Below are 16,072 nucleotides of genomic sequence, written 5' to 3'. Positions count from 1 at the left end.
CTTTTGTACTCACAAGATTCTGATGGAAGAAAATGTTAAACCTGTGAGACAACCTCAGAGAAGACTAAACCCCACAAAGAAGGAAGTCCATCAGCAACATGAAGAAAGCAAGCCAAAGGTTAAGATGGAAAAATCCAGGAGTAAGGAAAAGCATGTGAGGACTAAGTTTAAAGTTCCTGAGAACCCTCATCCTCATCCACATGCATATGATAATGGAAGGAAACAATACTGGACCAAGAAGATTGGGTCATCAATGGTAGCGTGCTTCCAACCACCATAATCGCAAGGGGTACATCAGGCTCGAGACGTTAAACAAGCGCTTCTTGGGAGGCAACCCAAGAGTTTTGAGCCATTTATTTTATTTTTAGGGTCATGAGATAAATGGTAAAGAGGTATTGTCACAAGTCCATACTCACAGCACTAAGATGATGTCACATACATCTTGGGTGAAAATCCATTTAAGAGGGAATTATGAACTCACGCTAATCGCACCAGGTAAATCAGCATTTCCTTGAGCTTACTGGCAGTTCACGCTAATAGCGTGAACGTGGCGCTAGTAGCGCCAACAGTTCATTTCCATGCTCACCGCGTGACAATCACGCTATCCGTGTGAGAATTTTCTCTCGTTCTTGTCTCACCACGCTATCAGCTTGGTATTGGCGCTATTAGCGCCGGCAATTTTGGAGGATTTTGCAATACCGCGCGATTAGCGTGAGGATGGCGCTAGTAGCGCCGGCGATTTTTGAGGGTTTTTAAAATTTGAAATTTACAAAACCCTAACGGCCCATTTCCAAACCCACTACCCATTCTAACTCCTTCCTCCCCTAACCTCCGCCCCACTTCTCCATAACTTACCTTCATCATGTCCACATTACCAGTCCCCACTAAGCCAGCAGTAGAGCCTACTGATACACCACAGGCTGCAGGAGGGGATGACATGGATGAGTCGTGGCTGGATGGCTAATCCTCTGCTTACCATTTATCTTTCGTTATTTGTTATTTTGATGATGTTTTTACATTTCTATTATTGTTGAGACAATTGAGATATTATGATGTTTAGTTATCTTTTTAGTTATGATTAATTGATGCTTTAACCCGTGTAAGTGTGTTACCTGCGCAAAAATTCTTATTCTTCGACTAGTTTAGTTTTATTGTTGGGGACAACAATTTTCTAAATTTGGGAATTGGGCACCCCACATGTGGCACAGAGAAACCAGACTTAAAAGACCTCTAACAGAAAAAAAAGTTCTGAATCATCAGGGGAGATATATGAACCCTTTTGTCTCAATTGCTGTTTTTAATTTTTTTGTTTTTGTTGATAGAAGAAGTTCTCTGAATAACATACCTGAATTTGCATTTGCTATTCATGCAATAAGAAAATCAAACTTTAAAGAGCATATAAGACACTGTGTGAGAAGTCACAAATGATTGAATTCTGTGTTGAAGTCTTAAGAGTTATTATTGCTTACATGATTGAATTCTTGTTGAGAAATACAGTTGGTATGTGATTTTAAGTGGGATTTAGATTCTAGTTTGATTGCACAACCGTGAGGTTTGAGCCTATACAATGAATTTTTTTTTAGAGACCTCACTGTAATAACACTCTAGAACTTGATCTTTTTCTCAATAACACATGCATGATCTGAAATGATAAAGGAAATTATTTCTTAACTCATTGGCCAAATAGTTGAACCGAAAAAAAAAATATTCCATTGCTAGCCCCTTTGAGCCTTAGCCTGTTGTTTCTTGTTGAATCTAACCATGAGACTCTTAGCTTATTTTCCTATCAACACACCTTTGATGAGATTGAAGCACTGATTATAGAAATTCAAGGATCAATTTCACAGAAATAAAGTGATAGTGAAAGAAAAAGCTGGGACCAAAGAGAAAAGAAACAAAAGGAAAAGTTGCAAAGTAACAACAAAGAATAAAAGGTCAAGAAGAAAAAGAAAAGTATGAATAGAAAGGAAAGAACTACGTTAAATTGTGTCTGAGTATGAATAACTAAAATGTTGTTGTGTTTCAATCTCATATACAGTCAAAGATTAGCCACTTCCCCAAATATTCATACCCTAGCTTAAGCCAAGTTACAACCTGCCAAGACCTTTGGATCTAATTGTGCACGTTTATGAGTTCCTTATCTTTAGGAACCCGAGAATGGGATCAAGCCTATGGTAGTCTTATTGCACTGATGGACTGAGAGAGAACCTTATACACAAGATTGGAAAGTGCAGCGATTATCTTGGTAAGGAGTGATTAAGCTAGATTCTAATTCCTTATGCAAAAAGTGATTTTCGAAAATTTCAACTAGAATTCATTCATGCACAGCATTATAAACTCTGAATTTCTTCCATGTAGAAAAATGTCATTGAGGACATGAATTCTTCTTACAGAATTGTCATTGCTGCTTAATGTTTGATTTTATTTATTGCTGGGGACAACAATATCTAAATCTGGGAATTTTTTGATGTGCCTTCAGCATATAGGTATTTCAGGGCAAAAAGAACAAGGATTTGATAGTAACTCAGTGATAAAAAGTAGCATTTTTAATGAATCCTTGATAAGTTTCCTTCAGGCACACTTTCACTCTGTTTGTATGTTTTTACAGGAGAAAAGCATGAAAGAAAGCTGGGTTTCGAACCACTACTTCACGCGATTAGCATGAAGATGGCGCGGATCGCGCCACAAGACGGGAAGAAGGGTCAGAAACCACTGTAATTCGCGCTAATGGCGCGGTGTTCACGCTAACCGCGCTAGAAAGAGAGTTTTCCACTTGGTCATCGCGCGATTAGCGTGGATCTGGTGCTAATCGCGCGACAATGTTCTGTGTGTTTTTAACGTGCAGATTTGGACGAAATTAGGAAATCAAATCAAATCTTTTAAAAGATTTTAACCTGATTGAGTCTTGGGCTATAAATGGAGTTAGAAACCTAATGAGCAAAAACAATTTTTTCAAGGAGAAATTGACGAAGGCAGGGAACGCGGAGCAAGCTTCTTCTTCCCAAATTTTCTGGTTTTTATTTATTTATGAATTCTTTTCCATACATTGAATTGTCAGACATGAACATGTCTGGCTAGTCTTTTATTATTGTGGTAAGGGTCACAACCCTTGATGTGAACCCCTTGTAATTTGGTTAATTTTTATATTTAATTATTTCAATTGCATTTATTTTATCCTGTTCTTCATCTTATAATTTTTCTAGAATTGATCACTCTTTTGGGATTGCGAGAGTTAGGGTTTTCAATAGGAATATTGAAATTCTAGTTCCTGACAGAGGGTAAAATAACAATTCATGCATACATTAGGGATAGGTTACATGAATTGCAAACGTGAAAAATTCACTGGTTTAAAGGATTAACTTGAAAAAGGATTTCTAAGGGATTAAGATTCTAATAGGGTTAATAAAGTTAAGACCACTTAGGAATCAGGGCTTGACTAACCAATTAATAGATGGTGAATTGTTTGATCAATGGGTAATTAAATGTAAACATTAATTAATATTACAAGGTGAGGATCAGAAAGGTGTTGGTGTCTTTTACCGCAATATTCTTTTACATGTTTTCTCAATCTTAATTTGTTATTCTCAAGTTTTCAAAAGCATCCTTGAATTATTCACAAGTTTTGAATTATTCTGAATTTTTACAAACACAATTACTCTTAAATCAATTTTATTCATCCAACAAGAAAGGAATAGTTAAAATAATTTTGGTGCCTCAATCCTCGTGGAGACGATCTCTACTTACCCTTTTATTACTTGGTACGATCGGTGCACTTGCCGATTCTACGCAACAAGTTTTTGGCCTAATTTGGTCATCATGTTGCTGAACTGTCTTTGCAGGATTCTGACCTATTTGTTTTTCCATGCGATTTCCATCCGAAGGTATCAGAGATACACCATGGTCTGGTTTTGGATTGGCCTTAGAAATCATAGTTGAATTCTTGATACTAGACCTGGGTTTAAGAAGTGTGCCCCCACCACATATCTGTTTTACTACCTTTGAATTAGATTTATTAATCTTAGGATTATTCCCAAATCTTGGATTGGGCGCAAGGCTATCCTTCGTACCTGACACACTTCCTTTTTCCTTCATTGCAATAGGGGCTCCACCTTCCACGTCAGTTTTTTCACAAACTCCTAAGTCTTAACTGACTATTTCCTTTTATTTCCATAACTTCCTTTCCGTTACCACCAGCTATCTCAACTGTTTCCTTTGAAATATTATTCTGCATAAAATCTATGGGCGTTTCTTGAACCTGACTTATGGTATTCAAATCAGCATTCAAATCATAATTTAATATTTCGTAACGTGTCCCACCTGACTTCGTGGGCGGTCTCTGCACAGCTCCGCCACCCTTTCGTGGTATCTCTTTTGCATTTCCTCCCTGGTTCAGGTTCGCCTGGTAATTCTTCCTTCCTCGTGTGGGTCTTTGAACAATCATCCAATCCCAAAAGCTTCTCCACTATTCTCCTTGACTTTCCAAGAACAGGCTTTGGCCCATGCCCCATATCATCTGAACTTTTCTCTGCATGGATAATAGTTGGACAACTATCCTTCCTATGACCAAATCGTCCACACTTAAAACAAATCATATGTAATCCCTCATATGCAACCTGAAACACATGCCCGTAAATATTGAATTTTAACAAAAAAGCCTTTCGCAAGTCTACCTCCACACAAATTCTAGCAAACCTTGCCCTCTGTGTTATCTCCCCCTCTCATACTTCACATCGCTTGATAGAATTCTGATCAATTTTAAGTGATTTTCCAAACATACTTCCAATTCTCCAGAGATGCTGAGACGTGTATAATTCAATGGAAGACCAGGTATTATGTTCCACATAGCAAGCTTTGTGACAGAGTCTTCAAACGGATCAAAAAAAGGTCTCCATCGTTGTACTATTACATAGTGATCAGCAACCACCCAAGGATCCTCATGCAAAACATGAGTATAATCCTTCTCATTACTAAATCTCACCAAGTAATAATCATTCTCAAGATCAATGAACTCATGAGCACCAGTTAAACCCCACATCTTCTGAAGTCTATTAGTAAAAAACTTCGCTCCCAACCTCTTCCCTAGTAGTTTTATTATCAGTGTATTTCCCCACTATTTTACAATTTTCCTTGTATTCTTTACTGGAAACTTGTATGTGGGACAGAAAGGATCATCTTCCCTAATCTCCACTTACCTCAACTTAGCTTCTAGATCTTCCTCATCCTTTTTCAGCTTTGATAACCAATCATTCTCCACACTTTCTGCTCCTCCCCAGTTCCCATTAAACTGCATTAAGCTATCCTTATATGAAATCACCTTCCTCGCCCCCAACAAAATTGTCCCTTGACTTTGTCCAGCTCCTGTCTCAGCACAGTCCACCATGGCATCCTCCTTCGTATTTTTGATACTTCCCTGGAGGAGATCTTCCTCCTCCGCCGTGGAAGTGTGAGCAGCCATCGATTATCTCCCCTCTATTGTGAACTCTAAAATTTCAATGATAATACCTCTAAAGGATAGTACCTTTAAAGTAATATTAGGCGATGCTACATAAGAACAACCCATATTATTAACTCGGAGTACGACAGAGATTATACTCCGAGTTGGGAAGCTTAATGTTTCGGGTTGGTTATATGGGCTTAGGCAAGCCCAAATCAGAGTTAGGACATTGGGATAAGGTGTATCACTTGGGCCTAGAACCTATAACATGCCTGTAACCCAAGCATAGTGGTGTTCAAGGATCCCACCACAATCTCAATAATGGCATTACCGATAACTGTCCACCATTATTATAACCATTTATTAAGATATATATAAGGGAAAAACCCTAGTAAGTAAATAGGGAGACAAATATTAGAAATTAACTTATTAATGTTCGTCCAAAACATATTCAAATAATTAATATTATCAAATCATATTCACTTAATTAAGTCAAATTATTTTTCTAGAATTAAGAGAAGATTGCGAAACGTGTTAAGAAAAGTTACCACTGATAACGAAATCATATATAGAAATAGCATAAATAATTCAAAATCTTCTCAACCCTAATCCTAGTGTTGCAAAAAAATAATAATAAAAATCATATTTTTGCATACCTTTTTGTTGATTCCCTTCTATGTATTATGGTCCTCTAACTCATACTTTTCGAATGTTGGTCTTCTCGTCGACGTGACATATTGAATAGTATTTAATAAAATTAATTCTGCAAAAGTTTTTTATAAAGAAAAGTAACCATTTTAAAAAATAATTGATTGAATTTTATTTTAATAATTAATTTTTTTTTCCAAACTGATATTTTTTTTCACATCTAAAAAGATATGAAAGGATCATAAACTTAATAGAAAATAAATTTAAATAAAATAGGAAAACATATTTATCCTTTCAAAGATATATATTTATGTCATTTTAAGTGAAAAAAATATAATCTGATATTTTTTATTTAAAATTTAAATTTTAAAAGTCACATAATTTTTCTCTAATGATTTTTTTATTTACATTTTTTTTGTTTAAAATGACAAATAAAACGGAATAACAAAACTTTTTTTTTAGAAATATTCCAATCGATTAGTTGCAACTAATCCGATTCAGAGTGCATCCAGTATTAAGATTTTAAACCCCTTCCAAAGATGACACTGAGAATAAAAAAACTTTGAAAATGAAACTAAAAAGTCATTTACTTTCGAAGTATACACGCCTTAATAAAAACGAACTGAAACAGCAGATTTCTCATCATCATATAATGAGACAAAAGATATTATGTTTTTCCTTCAAATCCATAATATTCAAATCATAATCAAATTCAAAATCAAAATACAAAATAAAAAGAAGAATGGATACAAAGCAAAGAAGAATCACATTATGCAAACGACATTAGACTTGCAATTGGAACCATGTGCCTTTTGGAGCGTTGGGTTTGGTAAGTGCCCATTGAAGAGCACAAAACGACACTTTGAAAAAAGTACAAGAATCAAACCTAAGTCAAGTTAGACATAACATAAGTTGTGTAGGTTGTTCAAACACCAAGGACTCACACAGAGGATGTTTGGGTTTGGTGCTTCTTCCACCGCCACCGCCACCGCCACAACTTCCACTCGCATTCTCTGTGCAACCCTTAACTCTCCTTCTTCCCTCACAACTAACCATCACTTCTCTTCTCATCTCCTTCCCACAACTTGGGTATTTTTCTTCTTCTTTTGACTCTCCTGTTCACTACTACTACATTTTATTTTATTTTATTTTATCTGAATTTACTCTTATTCAATGGTATTGGTTTTCAAATGGGTATGTTCAGGTTCGTTCATCTTCACTGCGCTTCAGGTGTATTCCCATCAAAGCCATGGCTGAAACTGAAACAGTGTCAGTGCCTAAAACTGCTTCTGCTTCCTTTTCTCCTGGTACTTCTAATTCTTACCACCCTTTTTATTTTATTTTTCTGTTTTTTCAATAATTTTATGGTGGGTTTTATATTTTGCTTTTTTTTTTCCCCTAAGAACAAAATGAAATCTTTATTTATTTATTTATTTTTAAAAATCATTTGGGTGATTTTTACGACACCGTAGTTATGGCCTTTAATGGGGCGGGGTACTGTGGTTCAGTCTAGAATGACATCTATGATAGCAGCAATATTAATGTCTTTGGTGTTGGATTCTTCAGTTACATGGCTTTCTGGCACTTTAATAAAAAAAATTTATGGTAACTCTCTTAGTTATTCTAATCTCAAAGGGTAGTTATATTTCGCTATTAATATTGCTTTTGATTTCTTTTTTTCTGGCTTGACCTTCTAAGATTACTCCTCTCTGAGATTCTTCTGAGTTTTTAGGCTTGCTAATGAGTCTTTTTTCTTTTATATATAATTTATTCATAGATAATCAATCATTGAGTCATTTATCTGATTATGCCTCTTATTCTCTGGAGTAGTGCAAAGAATAATTCATTTTATGCCAAAGATGATATTGGTGGATGTTTTGCTGATGATTAATTTCTAAGACTCCCCTTGCAGTAAGCACTTCAAATTAGTAAAGCCAGATTACTTAATTAAACTTAGTGCCATCCTTTCTCTATAGATGGCAGAAAGAAGTGATTCAGTTCTTTACCTTTTAGTATTCACCTTTTTGCTACTGTTTTGCCCTGAGTGATGAGGCAGAAAGATGTGAGTTTCATTTTTCTATTGGTATCATACACCTTTAATATGACTAATTTGCTACTGAAATATGTATTTTATGTAATCTGTCAAAGCACCAAAGCTTTGTTCACATTTAGTGTTAAGAGCTGTTTAGTAATGAATTAACATCACATTCGTCTTGGTCAATCCAGTGACTAGTGAGGAGTGATAAAAGAATAGATAGAAGAATTCTACATAGCTGAAACTTTCTCTGAAATAAATATGAATTTCCATCCTAGAAAATTATGTCAGCAAGAAAGTTTTTAACAATTTTCATTAGTTCTTTATAGCAGGATTGTGACAATATCAAATGCTAAAATGAAATTGTAATTTTTATTCTTGATTACCAGGCACATTTGTGAATTTTAACTCAGTTGCTTTTTATCCCTATTCCCACATATAAAACCTGACGTTCAAAGCCCATTTGAGTCATTTCCTCCTATATTTTATTTGTTAATGTACTTTCCCGCTTCTGTTATTTGCATCACATAAATGGGTAGAAGCTGAGTAGACATCAGCTGCATAAGTGTTGATTCTTCTGTTAATTAACACCTTGATGAATGAAGTTGTAGCATTAGGGGCAATTAGTTTTTCCACTTTCGTTTGGCTCTTCCAATTTGCATATCCAGTGAAGTGCCAAATTTTCTGCTGCTTTCAACTGCAAAGGATCACTTTTAAGTCCTAATGCAAGACACAATCGCATAGTTAATAACTTCCTTTGGGACAATGATGAATGTCTCCTAGACCTAAGTTACCAACATAGAAGAATAGTTAGCATATTATTACGTACTGGACCCCATTTAAGTTTTTTCGAGTTTTGACCGTCAGAGCTGCTACAGGCTTGATTTGGATTTGGAATGCCACCAATGTCAAAATATCCATCCAAACTCATCTTCCGCGCTTCTTGAGGAGAAAATATTTTAATACAGCAGACACAGTTAACAAATTCCCTGAAATACCCATCACATCTAAGAAAGATATCAAATAGAATATAATTTAAAAAATTCAGGGCTCGAGTCTAAATGAAACACATCCACATGTTGGCATTCAGGAATAACTCCTTATTCAAGATGCACATTACTCCAATTTTTTGGGGTGTATAATTTACATCATGAAAATGCTTATAATAATTTTCCTTTCCTCTGTTGCATGCACAAACTGGTTAATTTTAATTCTAAAGTAATTGTAGACAATATCATGTTTACTGATACTTTTTTTATGCTAAATATAGCCATGCTGTGTGCTTTGATGATTTTTGATTTTTTTTTTCTTTTTAAATGACAGTTTCTGGCATTATGTGTTCTTTTGCTGTGAAACAGGCAGCAAGCAAGCCTTAATATCATTGTCAGACAAGAAGGATCTCGCATTTGTTGGGAATGGGCTCCTGGAATTAGGGTAAGTTATTAATATTAATGGGTGTCCCCCCCCCCCCCCCTCCCCTTTAACATGTTATAATATTATTGTTTCTCATGTTCATACTTTTTTTAGTACAATATATTCATACCTGTTTTTAAGAAGTTTATATAATGATAGTCCTGTTATTAAATTGTAGATACACTATTGTTTCAACTGGAGGAACAGCTGCTGCATTGGAGGGTGCTGGAGTGGCTGTTACTAAAGTTGAACAACTTACTCAGTTCCCTGAAATGGTGAGTGCTTTGTAGCTAGAGTTCTCCTTCCCAAAGTCTCATGATCAAATTCATTTATTGGAACTTCTGATGTTATGTGTATGGATTCTCATGTGTTTAAACTAATCATATTTCTTAATTGCTCATTCTATGCTGTTTTTTGTGTTTTTCTTGGATCATAAGACTTTGGTTTTTCATTGATATTTTCCTGCCAAACTAAGGTGTTATAGTGTTTCTTTTGTTATAATGTTGATAAATTTTACTTGAATGTTGGTTGTGACATTTGTACTGAAGTCTAAAAGTTTTTGTCAGTACTAGGATCATGGCTTCTCATCTCTTGGTTGCTTATATATCTAACTTTAAGGAAACATTTCCAATATGAAATATTGTGGTATCAAAGTTTTGAACTTTCAATTGATGGACAATCATGCTTGCTTTGGTAATTACCATGAACCAAATATCCCAAAAGCTTTAACTGTTAGGTGAAGAGACATAAATGGTTTTATATTAACATCTCTAACACGCCCCCTTATGCAAAAGTCCTTCGAGCTTGAAGTGTGGGCAATGGACAGACTCGTCTAACTTGTGCCGAAATTTAATTTTTCATTAGAGGAATAGGTGCGACGTGGATCGAACTCCAGACCACTTGGCGATAGAGGTCCAGATAACTTGTCACTAACCAACTATTTCAAAAGTTTAAGTTGTTAGGTGAAGGCACATAGCATAATGAATGAATTATATATTTATGGACAGTAAGCGACACATTTTGAGGTTAAAACCAGGTCCAAATTCAGGCTTGTGGACTTTCTGGCAGAATGTCTACCAATTCTGTCGATGTTTGCTTGACCTTGTACGAGTTCGTAGACTTCGTAACAAAAATGTCTTGGCTTTTCTTCACAGCTTGATGGTCGTGTCAAAACTTTGCATCCTAACATACATGGGGGTATCCTTGCTCGAAGAGACCAAAAACATCATATTGAAGCTCTCAGTACACATGGTATTGGTAAGTCATGTTATCAGCTCTGTTACATGGTGCTAAAATTTTGTTATGTTAAATTTGGAGTTCCGTGTTCATTCTGTTTGTCAGATTTAGGTATTTTATTGATTTCACTAGAAGTTTTTCTTTTCAGGTACTTTTGATGTTGTGGTGGTGAACTTGTACCCATTTTATGATAAAGTTACATCAACTGGAGGCATTGATTTTGAGGATGGAATTGAAAATATTGACATTGGTGGTCCAACGATGATTAGAGCTGCTGCAAAGGTGGTTTGTTTGACTGAAAATTCTAACTTTTTTTATATTTGATATGATGACAAAATCTTTTCCCCATAAATCTTTATCTTGTCATTATATCTTAAAAGTTTTGTAAATTGGCTTGGAAAATATTCTGTTAGCCAAATACCACTAAACTACTTCTGTGGAAAATAAAAGAAGGATCTGTCCACTAAAAAGAAAAGACGAAGGATCCTTGTTCATTGCATACTGTCTTTGTGCTGAAATTTTCAGTTTTTCTATTGAAATATCTTTAAAATAAGGTGATAAATTCTTATTTGAGCAGAATCACAAGGATGTTTTGGTAGTGGTGGATTCAGAAGATTACCCTTCCCTTCTGGAATTTCTTAAAGGAAACCACGATGATCAGAAGTTCAGGCTAAAGCTTGCTTGGAAAGCTTTTCAGCATGTTGCTTCCTATGACTCTGCAGTATCTGAGTGGCTGTGGAAGCAGAGTGTGGGAGGTATTTCTGTTATAAGTTTGTGAAGAATTATTAATTCATACTTGACTGTTTAGATTGACTTGTGTTCTCATTTTTATGACAGATAAATTTCCTCCGAGCTTGACAGTGCCTCTTTCACTCAAAAGTTCTCTCCGTTATGGTGAAAATCCTCATCAAAAAGCTGCATTCTATGTTGACAAAAGACTTTCCGAGGTTAATGCTGGTGGAATTGCTACATCCATTCAACACCACGGAAAGGTGGGTGTCGGCTACTAATTTCTTTTGTCTAATAATCTAAAATTACTGGTAAATATATTTTGAGTATTTTAAAAGCTATTGTATCATGTTTGGGGTTGAAAGTTTTTGACTGAAAAATTGTATAGTTTTCTATAAATCTTCATTTAATATAATGCCTTACATGGTCTTAAAACCTTAACATTCTAATGCAGGAGATGTCGTATAATAACTACTTGGATGCTGATGCTGCTTGGAACTGTGTATGTGAGTTTAGGAACCCCACATGCGTGGTAGTGAAGCATACTAATCCATGTGGGGTAGCATCACGTGATGATATTCTCGAAGCCTATAGACTAGCTGTTAAAGCTGATCCAGTGAGTGCATTTGGTGGAATTGTAGCTTTCAACGTGGAAGTTGATGAGGTATCCATCTCAAATCCCTTACTGAATGTGTATCCTAGGAACGTCTACAATTTGGCAAGCAATTTGATTGGGTGTACAGTGTCAAAATAGTTAACTCCACCTAGTATGATGAAGCTTGATTGTTGTCGTTGCATTAGTGTCAAAATTCAAATATTTATTTTTTTCCTTCTTTTTCCTCATTCTTTCCTTGCTTTTTATTTGGGTTCATCAACCGTCAATCTCGACTAGTTTCAGATATAGATGATGTTGATGTTGAATTGATACATGGTGATCAAGTCCATGGTTTCATATTTTAAGCCAAGGGCTGGGGTCATGTGTCATTGTCTCGTTTGTGAAGATAGAGGCACTTTCCTTATCTTGCTTTTTTAAGATCCCATCTTGGCAATGAAGAGGTGCAATAATATATATTTAATGCTTTATATATATATTTTAGGCACTTGCTAAAGAAATTCGAGAATTTAGAAGCCCAACAGATGGGGAGACAAGGATGTTCTATGAAATTGTGGTTGCACCGAGCTATACATCTAAGGGACTTGAGATTCTTCGTGGAAAGTCAAAGACTCTAAGGATTCTTGAGGCAAAAAAGAATGAAGCAGGAAAGCTTTCACTCAGACAAGTTGGTGGAGGGTGGTTAGCTCAGGATTCCGATGACTTAACCCCACAAGAAATCCAGTTCAGCCTAGTCTCTGAGAAATCTCCACAGGATGGTGAGCTTCGTGATGCGGAGTTTGCGTGGTTGTGCGTGAAGCATGTCAAAAGCAATGCTATTGTGATAGCTAAGGTTGTCATCTGCTACATCTTGAAACTTTTCTATGCTTTAATGGAGCAGGTTTAAGAATCTGATCCTTTTTGTTAATAATTTTTGGCAGGACAATTGTATGTTAGGTATGGGAAGTGGGCAACCAAACCGTCTGGAGAGTTTAAGAATAGCAATGAGGAAAGCTGGAGATGATGTTAAAGGAGCAGCCTTGGCTAGTGATGCCTTCTTTCCATTTGGTAAGTGTTAATGTAATATATGTTAGAGATATAATATATTAAACCATTAATGTGGCCTTTACTTAACTGTTTAAGTTTTTGTGTTGAAATAATTTTTTACATGATATGAGCCCATGTGACCAAGTAGTTATGAGTTTGATTTTCTTACCATCCTGTTTTCTAATAAAAACAAATCTGTTTACTGATAAAAAATAATATGTTAAAATTAGCACAAGGTAAACTAAAAAAATTGGTTTGGGCATTATCCACGCATCAAACCCAAAGTGCTCCTGTATGAGGGGTGTGTTAGGGATATAATATATAAAATCATTAATGTGACCTTCTCTTTACGGCTTAAGCTTTTTTTTTTTTTTTGGTACATTGCCAGGAGGTATTCCCATTCAACCTTCTCCGGGCACCATGCCCTCGGGGTACGGCCCGTTTGGGCTAGCCCCTCATTATAACAGTGGGTGCACTAAGCTTCGCAACCGGAGAAAGGACGAGACTAATCCCCCAACCGAAGATTTTTGGCTTATCCTCTGGCCCCAAAGATTTTCCAAGAAACTGCTTGAGGCAGGGTTTGATCCCTGCATCAAGCAATCCCTTGGGAGCTCAGCTGCCAACTGAGCTACCCTTGGGGGTTACGGCTTAAGCTTTTGAGTTGAAATGGTTATTTACAAAATATTTTGCAATACAGGAATTCATTGTGCATGCTATGTTATAAAGACTTTTGTAGTGGTGGATGGAATAGTAACTTTTTTGGTGTATACGTTCTGACAAGATCATAACTAAGACAGAGATAGAAGACTTTTGTTTTGTTTTGTTTTTTGTTTTTTTAACGAGGATGTATCTTGATTTATAAACAGCTTGGAAAGATGCTGTGGAAGAAGCATGTGAAAGTGGAATTGGTGTTATTGCAGAACCAGGTGGTAGTATCAGAGACAAGGATGCCATAGAATGTTGTAATAAGTATGGTGTTTCACTACTCTTTACCAATGTGAGGCACTTTAGGCACTGATATTTAATTTTTGTTTTGGGGTAACTTTTTGTTTCTATTATCCAAGCGGCATTGCTGAAAACTTTTGCTGCCAAAAGGTAGCAAATTCACTAATTAACTGAGACCTGTTTTTGACATCAAGTGGCTGTATCAGTAAGGATGTTGTACCATCCAATTATTATAAAAATAATGCTTTCTTACTTTCTGATGTTTTACTAGCTTATTATTATTGTACATGAGAAAATAATGTGATATTATAATCTTCTGCAATGAACAGAATCAAATTAGACATTCTTGTTGCAACTATTGAATTGATTGTATTATTTTGAGATTCAGCTTTGATTAAGACAATGTTTAGTTGGAATAAAGAAACACATGATCTTGATAAGTCGGGCATGTTTGAGATGTGAGAAAATCCACGGTTAGTGGGGAAGGTCAAAGTTGAGATCAATGCTCTAAAATCATTGAATGTGGACTTAGCTTATATTGCCTTGATATTTTTTCTTTCTTTTTTCTTTTGGGTCAACTTAAGAGGGTGAGTATAAAGTTGCTCCTTTGTAATTAAAATGTCACATGTTTGAATTCATGAAATAACCTTTGTAGAGATAAGAGAAAGTTAAGTACAAAAATTGTCCTCATCTCTACCTTGGTGGGAAATATTTTTGGGTTAATTTAAAAATATGAGAACTCGCCTACCTCTGCTATTATTGAGGATACACACGGCCCAATTTGAAGCCTTTGGGGGTTTATCTGACAAAAAATTCTACATTTACATCATCACGTAACAAGTAGGGGTGATAAATGAACTAGGGGACGTTTGGTTGAGGAGAAATTTTTTGAATACTAGAGAAATGTAATTGATAGGGAAATGGTTGGAAAGTGAGTTTGGTAGGAAAATGTAAAAAAAGTTGTTTGGTTGAGTAAAATTTTACCAGGAAAATTATGTGAAATTCCTGAATGTGTGTTTGGTTGAAGATAAAATATTGATGGGTAAATTTAGTAAAATTACAAAATAACCCTTTTAGAAATAACTTTTTTTTTATGACTGTGAATAGAGAAACAGTTGTCATTCATGCTTTTCTGCAACCCAAGACCCGTAGATGAGACGCAGGTTCAATTCTAAAACAACTTTACTCTGCGTAGTTCATCTTCCATATTAAAAGCACGCTGGATTGTTGATTGAAAATCAATGAAATGGTATGGTCTAGGGTCTGTGTCCTCATTCTGCTGGTTTTCCTTTTATTTAGTTAAGAGCAGTATTCGTTTTTGTTTTTCTTGCAAACTAAATGCATATTTGATTTTAATTTTACATTAAAATAAGCCTTTTTGGGCCAAAATATCTCAACAGATTTCATCTATAAGGTTTTCTTAAAAAAAATAAAAAATAATCTTAAGGTACTGGTCATCTCTTATGGATCCACAAGCTATGTTTCCACCCCAAATCATGAAGCAAAATATTTAGAATTGCAGATGCGCTACCATAAAACAACTATGACTTAATAATTAAGAATTATGCAGTAATACTCATTCAGTCTTTGTAGTTATCAAATGCTCTAGTTATCACATTTAGGAATTAAAAGCAACAGTATTATTTTTAACATATTTATAAAGGCAGGAGACAAAAACATCTGATAAAAAAAAAGAATGAACACAAAAAGAAAGAGTACACATTTGAACTGAAATTTTTCATTCATTATATACGTCTGGTTACAATCAAGATTTCTCTCTGTGAACACAATTGTCTCTGCACGAGCAACACAGTATGGGCTTGGCTTCAGCATCAGTCATCCAACAAAGTGCAAGAACACCCTATAACAAAAATAAAAAAATTTGATTGTGTGAATCACCTCACTCCATGACCATTATAAAAAATATCAGCTTTATTTCTCCAACAAATTGCTACAGTTATGTAATTTGTGCTATATATACTCTTTGGAATTG

At 35.4% G+C, this 16,072-nt stretch overlaps 1 protein-coding gene across 2 annotated transcripts; it reads left to right on the top strand.

Annotated features, from left to right (window-relative positions):
• Positions 1 to 6,950: 6,950 nt before the first annotated feature.
• LOC133307575 (uncharacterized) lies at positions 6,951 to 14,362 on the top strand. 2 transcript variants are annotated; one of them, XM_061508103.1, is made up of 13 exons: positions 6,951 to 6,977; positions 7,020 to 7,171; positions 7,287 to 7,389; positions 9,476 to 9,551; positions 9,709 to 9,805; positions 10,685 to 10,787; positions 10,915 to 11,048; positions 11,344 to 11,521; positions 11,604 to 11,758; positions 11,950 to 12,159; positions 12,593 to 12,940; positions 13,029 to 13,155; positions 14,001 to 14,362. In XM_061508103.1, exons 2-13 carry the CDS (start codon positions 7,034 to 7,036, stop codon positions 14,150 to 14,152), a joined length of 1,821 nt encoding a protein of 606 aa, XP_061364087.1. In that variant the 5' UTR covers positions 6,951 to 6,977; positions 7,020 to 7,033; the 3' UTR covers positions 14,153 to 14,362. The 2 variants fall into 2 exon arrangements, with proteins under 2 accessions (XP_061364087.1, XP_061364086.1); XM_061508102.1 differs by lacking the exons at positions 6,951 to 6,977; positions 14,001 to 14,362 and adding an exon at positions 13,523 to 13,958 and having other exon boundaries at positions 7,008 to 7,171.
• The last annotated feature ends 1,710 nt before the right edge of the window (positions 14,363 to 16,072 follow it).

The sequence above is a fragment of the Gastrolobium bilobum genome, unplaced genomic scaffold (assembly GCF_033153095.1).
Source record: "Gastrolobium bilobum isolate Gb01-03AN ecotype WA unplaced genomic scaffold, APGP_CSIRO_Gbil_v1 utg7849, whole genome shotgun sequence".
In the NCBI taxonomy this organism is placed as follows: Eukaryota; Viridiplantae; Streptophyta; class Magnoliopsida; order Fabales; family Fabaceae; genus Gastrolobium; species Gastrolobium bilobum.
This window is presented reverse-complemented; position numbering and strand designations above follow the sequence as displayed.

Excerpts from the sequence above, each read along its gene's own strand:
- LOC133307575 (XM_061508102.1), top strand. The coding sequence starts at position 7,034 with ATGTTTGGGTTTGGTGCTTCTTCCACCGCCACCGCCACCGCCACAACT. Across the intron at positions 10,788-10,914 it reads TCTCAGTACACATGGTATTG|GTACTTTTGATGTTGTGGTG; the intron begins GTAAGTCATGTT and ends TTTTCTTTTCAG. Across the intron at positions 12,941-13,028 it reads ATGCTATTGTGATAGCTAAG|GACAATTGTATGTTAGGTAT; the intron begins GTTGTCATCTGC and ends AATTTTTGGCAG.